This window comes from Mustelus asterias, chromosome 7 (assembly GCF_964213995.1).
Source record: "Mustelus asterias chromosome 7, sMusAst1.hap1.1, whole genome shotgun sequence".
Taxonomy (NCBI): Eukaryota; Metazoa; Chordata; class Chondrichthyes; order Carcharhiniformes; family Triakidae; genus Mustelus; species Mustelus asterias.
In genome coordinates, this window is record NC_135807.1 from 83,926,604 (window position 1) to 83,941,791 (window position 15,188).

A 15,188-nucleotide genomic window follows, 5' to 3' on the forward strand; every position below is an offset into this window, starting at 1 on the left:
CGTGGGTTTCCTCCGGGTGCTCCGGTTTCCTCCCATAGTCCAAAAGATGTGTGGGTCAGGTGCATTGGCCATGCTAAATTGCCCTTTAGTGTCCCAGGATGCGTAGGTTAGAGGGATTAGCGGGATAAATATACGGGGTTACGAGGATGAGGTCTAGGTGGGATTATTGTCCGTGTAGACTTGATGGGCTGAATGGCCTCCTTCTGTACTGTAGAGATTCTGTGATTTTCTTTCAATTTATGATTGATTATGAGTTAGAATAATGTCATTAATCTTAATTAAACTTTACCTAACACAGCAAGTAAAAGGCAAATAATGGCACATACCAAAGTACCAACATCGTGATCCACCTTCTTCCGATCTTTTCAGCCAGGATTCATTCCAGGAATTACCAAAATCAACCAGTAATACCAGTTCAGTAAGGATAAAACAAAAGGCACCGGCTGAGCCAATTCCAAATGACACTAAAAAGAAGAAATGTTATTTAATGATAACTTCTCTGAAACAAATCATTAACCCTGCTCTAAAGCAATATTCATGTATACTGACTAAACTTTAGCTGTATTTGACAGTTATTTTTTATTCCTTGAATTTGCAAAATTGCTCAATGATTTATTAGTGAGTAGTTAAATTGGAGTTTAGAATTTTCAACGCTACCCTGAGATTTTACCTCATTGTCGCTTCGCTGAAGGATCAGACTAGATAGTGGAGGACACATAAAGGATCACTTTCACAAAGGGGAAGCAACACGATGGGGCACACTGAGCGTGCACACCTTCCTGGCTCTTCAAATGCTAAATTGACTCTAGTGTGAGGGGATTAGCAGGGTAAATATGTGGGGATACAGGAATAGGGTCTGGGTGGGATTGTGGTCATGTGCAGACTCGATGGGCCGAATGGCCTCCTTCTGCACTGTAGGGAATCTATGAAATAGCAATGCCACCACAGGTTGACATGAAGCAAAGGTGGCATCACTGCCACTAAGATAGTGGACATCTGCATGAATAATCTGAGCATATGCTCACAGAACATTGGTCTTGAATGGATCAGAACTCCTTTCTGTTCATAAAGGCGCTGAGATTGATGGTGGGAGCTGCACCTACACTTTGAAGATAATGCGCCGAAACAACAGCTGTTGGTCCTGCAGCAATGCTCACATCTCATGAAAGAATTAATAAAAATGAAAATAACGGCACAACAAAGGCATGAAGACAACATTTTTCTCTTTGTGACTGAAGAGTTAGAGAGGATAAACTAAAAGGTGATGATCTTCTTTGGAGCTGGAGCCACTCTCTAGTAAAAAGACAAAGTATAAGTAGGGAGATTGCTGACTGAGTCAGTACAGTTCATTAAGTCCCTTATACACAAGTGCAAATGAGGAAGGAGGTTGCTGATAATAGCAGTGCAAGCAGCAGTGTGCTCCTCACTTTTACACACATTTCTTGTGGAGCCGATCAGCTGTGGCACCACTCAAATTGGGAATTACTCCACTCACTTGGAGGTACCATTTGAAACTTTGTGCACAACGGTAACTTTTCTTCACACACGCTGGACAGCAAATACATAAGAGCAAACAAGTTGCTCAGTTATACAGCTTGAGGCTCCCATCTATTGTTAAGCATTAATCAGTACGTCAATATCCATGAATGCAGATGTTAGCCCTGGTCTTCTCAGAACCTCTGCTTCTGCTCCTTCTAAAGTGTGAACTGTGAACTGTTGCTCAAAGAAGGCTTTACGGCTGCTTCCTAAGGAATGATCACTGATATGCATTAAGGTGTTTCTGTGATTGGATGCAACTTTGGCATTAATTAAGTGCAAATCCTCACTATTTGTGGAGGCCATGAGGTTGATCGGATGACATTTCATCGGAGCCTTTTTCATGCATACAGAGGGACATTTTTCCTTCCTTCAGAAATGATGAAGGAGCCTTCTCTGCCGCACATGTATCAGGGACAAATTGGGTTTCATAGAGCCTGTTGTTTTTAGACATTAACTGCTTTCCTAAAGGTCAAGAATCAAATCCCAGACCTGGATACGTGCATTTCTGACGGTAACTCTACCTTGGTGCAATGCACCTAACGATCACTGCCAGCAAAGCAGAGCTGGTAGATGATGGCATTAGTAAGGATGCAATGCTGATATAATGCCAGTACTGCCATTTTCAGATATCCACTCCAGTCACTACCCGCTCTTAAGTTCGCACAGCTCAACACACTTTAAATGCCATGAAAGATCGCCAGCACTTGTTAAAGGGATCAAGAGCTATTTGCAGGTTAGTTGCTGAATTGTTTCTTCTGACTGGTGGTGCAATTGTGCACATCTCTGGAGCTTCCTTAGGCTTGCATAAAGTTTTGGGAAATCACAGGCAATGGTCTCACTAGCGGTGAAGTATTTTTCCATTGACTTAAAAGCTTGTGCTGAAACAAGTTGCTTCCAGAGTGAAAGGTCTGATAGATTTTTCTGTTGGAACTGAGGAGAGAGGAAAAGGTTCTCAGCAGGAGGATGTATCTATCCATGGTCTTTAGGAGCAATTTTCCGAGCTGAAATTCAATGAGGACCTCCAGCACTGGATTATGTCATTGCTTCACTAAAGAGATTATCACTGAAATCTGCCAACTGCTGTGGCCACAATATTGGGCAGAGCCTGGGGTCACATTGCCTGTGGATGTCAAGGTGGCTGAGGTTCTTGATTTTGCCTTCTTCCAGGCTGCTGGAGACCACAGTTTGCAATACATTGCTGCATGAAGGAGATCACTGAGTCTCTCTATGCAGAGAGAGATAGCTTAACCTTATTCACTTTACCAGAGAGATTTGTTATTGATTTGTTAATTATGTTGCTAAGATACGCAGGCGAAGGACATTGTTTAACTGAGTTCATAGGGCACTTACTGAGCTGCCCCTGGGCCTGGCCAAGATGGTCATCAACATGTCCAAGCAGTGGATTGCTGAGCTGGTCATCTGGCCCGACTGTCTGTGGCTATACTTACGCCTGGGTGTCCCTGGAAAGGGAACAGGCAGTGTTCACTGGTACACTCGAAGCCATCCACAACCTGTGGGCACCACAGGGGCTGCAGTGCATCATCAGTCCCCACAACACCATTTTGCTTTGATCTTTTAAGTGTCCTTCAAAGTTTTCTCATTTATTACAGTGCCTCTTTAAGGGGCTGCCACTTTAATTAGTTTATCTGTTAAATATCTTATTTCCTTTTAATTGGTGTTCCAAAGGAGTATAAAGAGAGACTGAGCCTGTTCCTGGACCTGGTAAGGAAGCCGTCCACAAGTCCAAGTAGCTGGCGATTGAGCGGGGTCCTTCGGCTCGATTGTCTTCCCCTATTCCATGGTTACACTTGTGCCTCGGTCCCTCGGATAGGGTGTCCACTGGTATGCTTGAGGCCTTCTGCAAGTAATGGGGCTCAAGTACATCATCAGCCCCAGAAGTAAGAGGCGGCACGGTGGCACAGTGTTTAGCACTGTTGCCTCACAGCTCCAGGGACCCGGGTTAAATCTCAGCCTCGGGTGACTATCTGTGTGGAATTTGCACATACTCCCCATGTCTGTGTGGGTTTCCTCCAGGTGCTCCGGTTTCCACCCACAGTCCAAAGATGTGCAGGTTAGGCGAATTGGCCATGATAAGTTGACCCTAATGTCAGGGGATTAGCACAGTAAATATATGAGGTTACAGGGATAGGGCCTGGGTCGGATTGTGGTCAGTGCAGGCTCGATGGGCCGAAAGGCCTCCTTCTGCACTGTATGGATTCTATGATTCTAAAACTTTCCTGCTGTTCCCACTGCCGGGATGCTCCGGTCCCACCAAAAGCGACCCCGCCCACCCATTCCTGTCACGGGTTCCCCAGCGGTGAAGGGTGCAGACAACAGGAAAACCCATTGGCAGCAGTGGGACCAGAGGATCCTGCCGCCAGTCAGTGGTGGGCCACCTCCGCTGCTGCAAAACATGCCGTGGGGAAGGGTGGAAAATCCCACCCAACACTTCGATTTGAGTTGTGAAGTTTCCTTTCATGTTTTGCTTTTTTTTGTTACAGTGTCCCTTTAAGGAGCTGTCACTTTAGTTAGTTAATTAATTGACACTTTGTTTGATAGGTTTCTCAAAAGAGTACAAAGGGAGACTGCTGGGACGCTGGGTTGGGAGGTAGGAAGTGACATTTGTAATGTTGCATCCTGTGAATAAACCTGTTACCAAGAAAGGTAGAAGTGTTTAGTCTCATACTTCACCAACTGGCATTGGACTGGAGTAACAATGAGCAGGCAGAGGGCGTGCACTGATTTTAGGCTTCCCTATTGTGCATGTTGCACGCACATTGACTTGTGGTGCCTCAAGTCAAATCGGTTGTCTTCCTGAACTGAAAACAATTCCACTCCCTCAACATGCAGCTGGTATGTGACTACAGGCAGCACATCAAGTGAATGCTTGTTCTCTTGGCACTGAACACAATGGCCCTGATTTTACTGGCATGCCCGCCCCGAAATTGGGGTGGGTGAGGCTCGCAGAACAGCATTCTCCGTTGACCTCGGTCGTGATCTTACGAGCCTCGGGCGGGCGTGCTGGTAAAATTCTGGCCAATGGCTTCATTCTGCAGCAGTCACCTGCGCCAACTGCATTTAACCCACCATGGTATGGCAAAGGCTGGCTACTGGACAGCGAGGTTTATCCATTGGTGACGTGGGTCATAACTCCGGTCCCGAACGCATGCCCACGTGCACAGCAGGCATACAACGAGAGGCATGTGCCACAAGGAACATCATACAGCACACTGCCTCTGCCCTCAAGCAATGATTCCATTGGCTAGCTTGCTCTGGAGGAGCCCTGCAATACTCATCTGACCGGGTCTCAAGATCTGTGGCAGCACATTGGCCATTTTGAGGAAATAACCCCTTTTACAATCTATCAGGTGAGCAGGAGCATGAGGATGAGAAGGAGGAAGAGAAGAAAGCACCATCAGGAAGGGAAGGAATAGAAAAAGGAAAGATACAAGGGGCGATTCTCCCATCGCTCTGTGCTACGGCCGGGAGACTCGAGCAGAGGCCATTGCGCTGGCTCCCCGCTGGGTGCCATGGCCTCCACAATTCTCCAGCAGATGGATTTCCAGTGTTGACGCCAGAAATCGGCGCGGAGCTGAATAAATTATGTAAATGCACATCTCCATATATTTTAAATCCCATTCGCAGGCTAGGGACTGAAATCTCCGACCCGCAAGCATCTCCCCCCCAACCCCCTCGCACCAGGAGTGGTTTACTCCAGCGGGATCTACTATAGCACTTGCAGGAAGCTGGCAGCCTGACCCTGCTGAAGTGAAGGGGGGAACCATTGAGCTCCCCCAAAAAGGTCGGGTGCTGGGGGGTGCCCCTCAGGCATTGCCACCTTGGCAGTCCCAGCCTGGGCCCTCAGCACTGCCCAAGGGGCTAAGTACCAATGCCCAGGGGCATTTTGGCACTGCCCATCAGGCATCGGACAATGCCAAGTGGGTGGGGCCTAATGGGGCGGGGCCTGGTGGAGAGCTCTGGGGCGGGGACGATCGGTGGGGGGTCTGCTGCCACTCTGCATTTGAGCTGAGTGACAGAGGGAAGGGGCCAGTGATCAGGGTTGGCAATTGGGATGGGTGGTGGGGTGGGTGGGGGGGTCAGCCTCCTGGGGCGGTCGTGGCTGCCAGGTGGGGGATCGGGGCTGCCTGTGGTGGGGAGAAGATCGGGGTGGGGTGGATCGGGTGATCGGAGCTGCGGGGGGGGGGGAAGTGGGGGAGACATCAAGGTGGGCTGGGGTGGGGGGGGGGGGTCGAGACTGACCAGGGCATGTTCGGGGGACCAGCAATCGGGCTGTGGAGGGTCGCACGGCTGGCAATGCAGGGGTCGCAGGGCTGGCCAGCGATTGGGAGGCCGGCAGTGCAGAGCTACCGCGCATGTGCCGATCTCCGCTCTGACAGATCGGTGCATGCTCAGTGGCCCGTTCGGCGCTGTGCTGCCGGCCTCTCTGGGGGAATAGGCCCCACTCACTGATACTTAGCGTCATTCACGCTGAGACACTCTGCAGTGCACAGAGCGGGAGATTCATTTTGAAACTCCCACTGAAAAAAAAACAGCGTGATTTACTCCAGTTTTTACACAAATTTAACACTGAGAATTGTCTTGGGAGAATCACCCCCACAATCTTTGCAGCCACTTTATTCCGATGTTTCAACAGAGCAGATAATTCATGAGTTTTACTAATAACCTGAACCACAACTCCCCGTTTACCAACTGTGCTATATCCCTTAGCTTTCCTCTATCACATTGCTCTATTTCTGACAAGGTAAAAATAAAAGTCAACAGAACATGAACATTCCTGTCCAATTGTATGAATTAAACTATGGTACACAAAAACAGACTAATCACAACTGTGCATTCCTTTAGTCTCTGTCTTCCATGTGCCTTTGCCAATCACCAGTGCTCCCATGAGATCCATCCCCAGGGGCTGTATCATGGGTGCTGGACGTTTGCAGGCCAACAATTGAGGAGACTGCAGAAAACCTTCAAGGAGGATCTCAAACAGCTCCAGGACTAGAATGTCTGGCTTAAGATTGCGGCATCTGAGCCTGGGCTGGCTGGTTGATAGGCAATGGTAAGGGCTTTGGCAGACTGACAGTACTGAGACCATGAATGCTATCAGACAGCAGACTGGTGCACCAACAGACACACTGCCATTCTCCTGGTGCAATCCATTTACTGCATTGAAGCATACAAAATTCTTACAGAGCTTGAAAGGATAGATGCAAGTAGGATGTTTCCTCTGGCTGGGGTTCTAGAACCAGAGGACACAGTCTCAAAATAAGAGGTAGACCATTTAGGACCGGGATGAGGAGGAATTTCCTTATTCGCAGGGTGGTGAATCTTTGGAAATCTCCAGCCCAGCGGCCTGTGGAGACTCAGTCATTGAGGATATACAAGACAGAGATCAATAAGTTTCTAGATTTTAAATATATCAAAGGATAGTGGGAAAATGGTGTTGAGGTAGAAGATCAGCCATGACCTAGGTGAACGACGAAGCAGACTTGAAGGGTCAAATGGTTGACTCCTGCTCTTATTTCCTCTGTTCCTATGTGCTGGAGAACGGAATGATGGTTCGCTATGATGCCTGGAACCCCTCGAACAGTGGCACCTAGAATGATTAGGGAGTAGATTATATTTACACAGCAACTGTCTGAAATTCCGCTGCAGTGCTTCGACCTTTGGTGGGCCTCGCTTGGAAGCTGTAACCATCTGCTACAACATCATGCTCAGCTCCACAAACGTGCTGATGGAGGTGATTACCTCTTCCATTCTGGAAAGGATGGTCTCCAAACTCTGCATGCTAGGCTCCTCCATGCTCCTTCGACATTGATCTCGGGTTTATTGGCAAGCTTCCTTGTGCAGCAAGCTTTCAGGTTTGTGCACTCATCTGTCTTCCTCTGTACCCTCGTCCACCAAAGCCCTTGTCTGAATCCTCGGCAGCAAAACCTGTGAGCAACCTCATCTTCCATCTGGCTCCTGGGCAATTCTTTCCCCCCTCCTCTTCCACTCCTGCACGCTTGTGCCTGGTATCTCAAAATGCACTGGTCACTCCTTTATCTTAGTGCACTGAGTATGTGTACTATGAGTCTCTGATCTTTGAAGTTACTTTTAAAAGCCACATTCTTAAAGACTTTAAAAGATCATGTTCGGATATCAGCAGACTTCTCTTGTGAATTGAAGATATCCCGTCTAGGGAGAACAAGAGAGTACATTACTGACTCGTTGTGGGTCAGATCAAAAGGTAAATGAAACCCATTGATTCTTCATTGTAATATCTGTCTGTCCTTCTACAAAAAGGCCTTCGGCTATGTGAAGGCACAGGTTTGTAAAGCCATAGTTGAGAATGTTTATCAAATTAACACACCACCTCATCTGGACAATGACTTGACACGAGATCACATGGTTAAGGCAGCCAACTTTGCCCTCTGCTATTAAAGCCAGACAGTGGTCTTCCAGCAGAATTCCATCAGAGAGTCCATGAAACGCCAACCAAAGCCAACGGATCACTGCAGCCAACAAAGCAGCCAAGCAGCAATATCTTGCAAAAGAGAGAAGATTCACTTATATCCTGCACCAAATTCAAGTTTATCTGAGAGAACAACTTCCTGGCAGATCAACTACAGGAGTCTTCACAGCTACTGAGAAATCTCTGCCTATCAAGACCTTCACCCCAGCTGAAGCATCAACTCAACTAAAAAAACATCAAGTCTGTGATAAAAGAGAGACTGAGATCAATTTAATTTTATAACTACTGTTTTATGTTCATCTGCAGCTAACTTTGCGTGCGTGTGCTAGCGTGGGTGAGTTGAGTGAGTGAGACGTCCTGTTTTTGTTAACCTCTGGGGCAAGGGTGTAAGAAATAAAATAATCTTCCTCATTTTTAAATACACAAAAGCTTGCTGCCTGATTATTAAAACATTGAGTCAATCATTCTGAAGATAGGAAAACACAAACATTTACATACAAACATATTGATCAGGGACAATAAAATGGAAACACAAAATGTGTCCGTGACAAGAGATGGAGGGAGGAAGAAAAAGTGGAATGAGAGAAGGTGGATTAGGTATGTGGTCAATGATCAAGTGATCAATTGCTTTCAGGGCGCCAGTGGCCGCCTCCTCAGGGATGCTGGATCCCATGCTGGCCAGCCAGCACTGTCTCCACCATATAGGCTGCTTACCTTCCACCTGTTCATTCTTGCTGCCTGCTGCAATGCAACATCTTCTTGTGCAATAGAAAAAGAAGTCACCCAGTAAGTGTTGTGCAATACGTTTGGGTGATGTGGCTGTCATGGTTAAATTTCACTAGTGAGTGAACCATGAGTTGTGGGCGTGAGGCTTATAACAGTGCTGAGTGTGTGAAGGTGGGGTATGGACTGTTGCTGGATGGACAATGGGGTATACTGAGTTGAGCACTGGAGAAGGGTACTGGTGCAGTGAGTACACTATGTCATCTGAAGATGAACGCGCTCATCTTGAGAACTCATGTGAGGGCATTAAACATCCTCATTGCAGCAACCTTCCAGCTGATATGCTCTGCATGTTCAACCTGCCTCAAGCATGTCCGTGGAGGGTCTCCTGTCCTTTCTGTAGACTCAGGACACCTCTCTTTCTATCCACCTCTTCTACTAAGGGCTTAGGTGCATTGTGGGTAAGCCTGGATGCTTGCTCTCTCACATATTCTGCCTTGCTCAAAGTCTCACAGCACTGATACACTTTGAAAAACTTTGAATATTTGTTGCAGCCACAATACACTTTGTCTTTAAGAGGAAACACAAAAACAAAATACTGCCAATCTGAAATAAAAACTGACGATGCTGGATAGAGAAACAAAGTTATTGTTTCAGGTCTGTCAGAGGTGCCTTTCAGTAGCGCTAGGCACTCACATTATTGGGCCCCCTGCTGATGGGTGCAGCCAATGAACAGCGAGTGTCATGCTGCCTGCGTACAGAAATCCTTCATGGAAACGTAGAAAACAGGAGCAGGAGGAGAGCATTCAGCCCTTCGAGCCTGCTCCACTCTTCATTCAAATCATGGCTGACCATCCAACTCAATAGCCCGATCTCACCTTTCCCCAATAATGCTTCGATCCCCATTCGCCCCAAGAGTTATAACTAACTCCGTCTTGAAAACATAAAATGTTTTGGCCTCGACTGCTTTCTATGGTAGTGAATCCCACAGGCCGCCCACTCTCTGGGTGAAGAAATTTCTCCTCATCTCAGTCCTAAATGTTTATCCCTTCTCCTTAGACTATATGCCCTGGTTCTCGACTCCCCCACCATTGGGAACATCCTTCCTACACCTACTCTGTCCAGTCCTGCTAGAACTTTATAGGTTTCTATGAGATCCTCCCTCATTCTTCTCAACTCCAACGAATATAATTTTAACCGACTTAATCTCTCCTCATACATCAGTCCCGCCATCCCAGGAATCAGTCTGGTAAACCTTCGCTGCACTCCCTCTATAGCAAGAGAGCATGCAGCACAAATGTAACTTGCAACACTCTGAACTCCCATGTGCCTTTGCAGGTATTTTCCACATTCTCCCTACCACATTTTGATTTGATTTTGATTTGGTTTGATTTATTATTGTTACATGTATTAGTATACAGTGAAAAGTATTGTTTCTTGCGCGCTATACAGAAAAAGCATACTATTCATAGAGAAGGAAAGAAGAGAGTGCAGAATATAGTGTTAGAGTCATAGCTAGGGTGTAGAGAAAGATCAACTTAATGCAAGGTAGGTCCATTCAAAAGTCTGATGGCAACAGGGAAAAAGCTGTTCTTGTGTCGGTTGGTATATGACCTCAGACTTTTGAATCTTTTTCACGATGGAAGAAGGTGGAAGAGAGTATGTCCGGAGTGCGTAGGGTCCTTAATTATGTTGGCTGCTTTTCCGAGGCAACGGGAAGTAAAGACAGAGTTAATGGATGGGAGGCTGGTTTGCGTGGAGGACTGGGCTTCATTCACGACGCTTTGTAGTTTCTTGCAGTCTTGGGCAGAGCAGGAGCTCTGTGATACAAACCGAAAGAATGCTTTCTCTGGTGCATCTGTAAAAGTTGGTGAGTGTTGTAGCTGACATGCCAAATTTGCCAAAGCACTTATTCTAATTTGCCTTCAAACCACTTTTAAATACGCTGATGTGTTTTAAATGCAATCTGAGCAACTACATTAAAAACCAGAGAACTTCTTGGTCTTCAGATTGTGCTGACAATTTCATTTATTAAATACAAGAAATTCTCTAATTGTGAATGGATGGTTGTGTACATGCCTGTGCAATGTAAGGAAAATCAACTGGTATGTTTAAAAAGCTTAGAATAAATGCACCCTCAAATTGATAGTAGAAGCTTGTTTTTCAGAAAAAAAATTGAATATGATGTGCTTGTTACAGAGACTCACCATATCAGTTCCTGCTGCCAAAGTTCACTAATTGAATTTTCACCCCTTGGCTAGAGCATTAAGATATTCCATTAAGCACTGAGTGCTAAAATTCAATAGCTAATGTAAGGAGAACAGGATACATTTCTTTTCCAATCAATTTAACATCAGCATTTCTATTCAGGGCACTCAGTGACCCAACTTTTGAAGAACTTATTAGTGCGGAAAAAAACTAAGGGCGAGATTTTACGCTGTTCTGGCAGGAGGAGCACTTCAAATCGGGCATTTGGTCTTCGCGCCACCTAACCACCCGCCCTCGATCTGTATGAAATTTTACAGGGGTCAGTGGAGGTGTTCAGTGGTCCACCCACTGTGGGCATGAACCTGATTATGTCGCCAGCAAGTGGTGGTGAAAATCAGAAGTCGCAATCTCACCACAGGCAGCGAACGTGGGCTCAAGATCCTGCCCACAATCTTTGTTAGAAAGCTGTTTCTACCAGAGAGAGAGAAGCAGAGAAAACACTCAGCAGGCAGCTATGAAATGTACAGCTTCAGCAGCTACGGTGGACCGGAAGCCGTGGGTCAGAAAAGGATCTACTGGAGTTGACATCTTAAAGCTGCAAAGGGGTTTGTATGTGTTAGAGTTACGTTGGCTTAGCTAAAATCTCGATGGGTGTTGTGAGTCAAGAGGCCAGGTTCAAGCAACCAAGAGATGACCCCAGAAGTCCCAGGATCCACAAGAAAGACCGACCAACACATGTTAACTTGTGCATTGTGCCATGCCTCAACTAACAAAATGTTAAGTATCAATCTTTCTTGTCCAATAAAACTTGTCTATTTGCATTCTAAGTTAGAAATTGTCCTTTTTGTTGATATGGTTATTCCTTCACAAGAATTTTCTTACTCTGTGTTTTAGTGTAGAATCCAAATTCCTACATAAGAAATGGCTGAAGGCACTGGATAAAACTGGACAAATGCAATATGGCCAATTACTGCCCCATCAGCTTCTTTTCAATCATAGCAAAGTACTTGAAGGTGTCGCCGCCACCAGTGCGATGAATCAACACCTACATATCAATAACCTGCTCACTGATGCTCAGTTTGGGTTCCACCAGGTCACTCCTGACCTCATTACAGTCTTGGTCAAAATATGCTGAAAGAAAGCTGAACTCAAGAAAGGAAGGTGAGAGTGCTGCCCTTGACATCAAGGCAACATTTAACTGAGTGTGACATCAAGGAGCCTGGAGTAGTCCAGGCAGCATTGTTTAAGGATACCAATGGTGTGCGGTGTCATATTTTGACCGACAGCATGGTTTTTAGTGAATGCTTGGTCACATGTGAGCATGGATTGCGTACAGGAGTCCTAAGCCATGTGGTAAGTAGATCGCCCAATGGTCACACTTGATTTGCCATGATGGCTCAAATGTAACTGGCACAGCAGACTGTGGCCAGTGAAGAGATCATAACTGTTGCCAGAATAACAGGCCAGCCATGATTTGTTGCCTATAGTTGCAGTTGAGCTGGTTGTTGTGGGAGTGGAATTCCTTTTGGTTCCAGGACATGACAGAGTTGACATGCAATGCTCACAAAGTGATCTGCATGTAGTCATTAGCACTCTGTCACGTGGGAATACCTGCAATCTTAGACAAGCAGTTTGCTGGTTCCACCTGCTTCTTTCTCCAAGAGAGATTGAATGCAGTTGGCTCTCATTGAATAGAGAGTCTCGGTGACCTCCCTTAGGCAAGAGTGATCAACAAACTACAAGACGTTGCAAACATCTCCAGCTGTAACTTGGAAGGTATTACACGCATTCAAATCCATTACCACTGCCACCCTCATAACCATTGGAAATGTGCACCTTGCCCTGCTCTGAGGATGCAGCTGTGGCAGATTTCAGTGAGGTGGACCTTACTGAAGAACAGATGTCTCACAAATTATTCCACAGCAAGGTTCAGTTAGGAGAAGTGCTTGGTAAACACCCTACATGGAATTGAGAGCCCTGCTGATGGCCTTTGTTGTGATCCTCCTCACTCTTCCAGCAGCTTCTTCTGTTCTGAGTGGCTTCTGTTCATTCTCCGAGTCATGGTGCATTCCAAGGGAAATAGCTACTGGTGAACCCATGTCTGGGAACAACTGGTGTGTGAAGCAGCCTTGTAGATGGCAAAAAATCATTTAATACTGACACACCACTCCCTAAAAATGTCTGTAACTTTAAACTGGAAAGCAGTAAACACCTATAGAACTGAAGCAACAGACAGAAGAAATCAAACAGCAACGAGCCTGTAACTAGATCCATTACTCTTAATGAGATAATAATGTTAAAGAGTGCCGCGTTGCTGAACCTGTGTTAATAGGGGGCATCCGCTGGAGCGCTGAGGTCAAAAAAAGCTCGAACGCTGTGCTGCATGCTGAGTGATGTTGATGATCTGCCTCCTCTGCACACTCGCAGTAACCGTTCACTGTGTATGCACTAACACTCTGAACAAGATGGCATCCAATGTTATTCTCCCCAAAAAGGGGCATTTGTGTCTCAGACACCATTTTGGAGCTCCAAAGGCACTTGTGGCTTCAAATAGATGGGTGTAAAAATGCAACTTCCTGTCCCGTGTGCTCTGATGTTGTGGTTCTTTAATTCTGTAACAGGACTCTGAGATTTCCAGCTTGCCGTCCCAGCAATTGCAGAATCTGCAGGGTCAGTGTGAAGCCACTTTATTTGCGAGGGATTGTTTGGGACAGCCATCACTTCTGCTACATCCCCTGTGTCCATCTGCCTGAAAAATGGTAACCCCAATTTCTGCCCATCCTGGAGGTTGCCCAGGCACCAATGTAACCACAGTTCCCCCAGCACCCTGAGCAAGGGCACTAATATGCAATTTTTTTAAAAACCTCTTCTTTGGAGTTCCAGGCCAGTTGCCTGCACCTCACTGATGGGGTCCACCTCCACCTTTGTAGAAACCAGTACATATCATGTCGTTCAGTGTACCGAGCTCCACTGATATGCTAGGGCTCTGTCCAACTTAAGGAGCGAGGGTACCAAATCTCTCCCCCTGACTCTATACAATGGCTGTCATTTGCAAAATACAGACAGAGGTTCTGCCCTTTCGAAGGCAACTAGAAAACAGGACTCTGCCATTTCGCCTAGAGATTTTGTTGGTCTCTTGCTGGGGGTAAGGCTGGAGATCAGCACAAAGAATTTAGGGCATAGATATTTATCAAGCATGTTTTTAAATGTTATGCTATGTTTCCATATATCCTTTCAGCAAATTGAAAGTCTGTACCTTAATGAACAATACCGAATGAGGAGCTGTGGGGCACAATTTATCTCCCATGATTGCGTCAGCAAATTCAAGATTGTGAGTTATAATTATAAATGTAAGTAACTATAGATTGACTAGCATAGCTCCTCATCATTTTCTGTTTCTACTATTAGTGTTTACTTTTATGCAGATTCTGGGCATAAACTAGGGGATCCACTTGTGCCCTTGTGAAAAGGAACAGATTAAAACTGGTTGTTGGATAAGGAGGTATCTGCTTTTAATGTGTGGCCGGAATTCTCTGGCCATTCACACCCCACCACCACTGCTAGTGAGAATGGAAAACTTGGCGCTCAGGCAAATCTCTGTTCACTGCAGCGAAACTGGAGAATCAAAGCTATGGACAAGGGTGGAGAATCCGGCCCTGTGCATCTCTATAAACATATGCTTATAAAAGTGTGTAAGGATTGGCTCCGGTTCTATCCTTTGCCAACTGGAGCACAACATCTTCCCACATAAAATAATTAAAATGACAAGTTCATTACAAATGTTAACCATTAGTTGCACTAATGTCACTACAAAATGCATTTGTCAAAGATCTATCTGTTTTCCATTATGATGTTACCTTCATGAAATATAAGTAATTCTTGGAAGTTCAATCACTATCTATATTCAAAGGTTACTTCATGAGTTAAAATATTTCCACAGACAATTGTTGACAGAAGCTATCATTATTTCCATCAGTGTGAGCTTTACAGATTTTGGTATCAAATACTGAATGTAAAGGCACTTAAAAGTCCATTTAAATCCACTCAGCAACTCTGTCGATTTCTCACTTACCTCGGCTGAAGTGTCCCTCAGGGATATAAAATGCACCGACCATTATTGCTACAAGTGCTCCAAACTTGAATAACCAGAAACTTTAAAAAGAGAATGTTAATGGAAGCATAAGTCTTAAATGTCTGTGTAATATTCACTGCATTCCATTCTTGTACACTCCTGAATAATTTAATATTATCT

At 45.6% G+C, this 15,188-nt stretch overlaps 1 protein-coding gene across 2 annotated transcripts in view; it reads right to left on the bottom strand.

Annotated features, from left to right (window-relative positions):
* The window catches only part of LOC144495821 (serine incorporator 1-like), a 123,679-nt gene that overhangs the window by 60,959 nt on the left and 47,532 nt on the right, over positions 1–15,188 (bottom strand). For both annotated transcript variants that reach the window (XM_078216350.1, XM_078216351.1), the window contains exons 4-5: positions 15,009–15,088; positions 327–464 (exon numbers count right to left, since the gene is read on the bottom strand). In XM_078216350.1, coding sequence (XP_078072476.1) covers positions 327–464; positions 15,009–15,088 — 218 coding nt within the window. The remainder of the gene's footprint in view (positions 1–326; positions 465–15,008; positions 15,089–15,188) is intronic.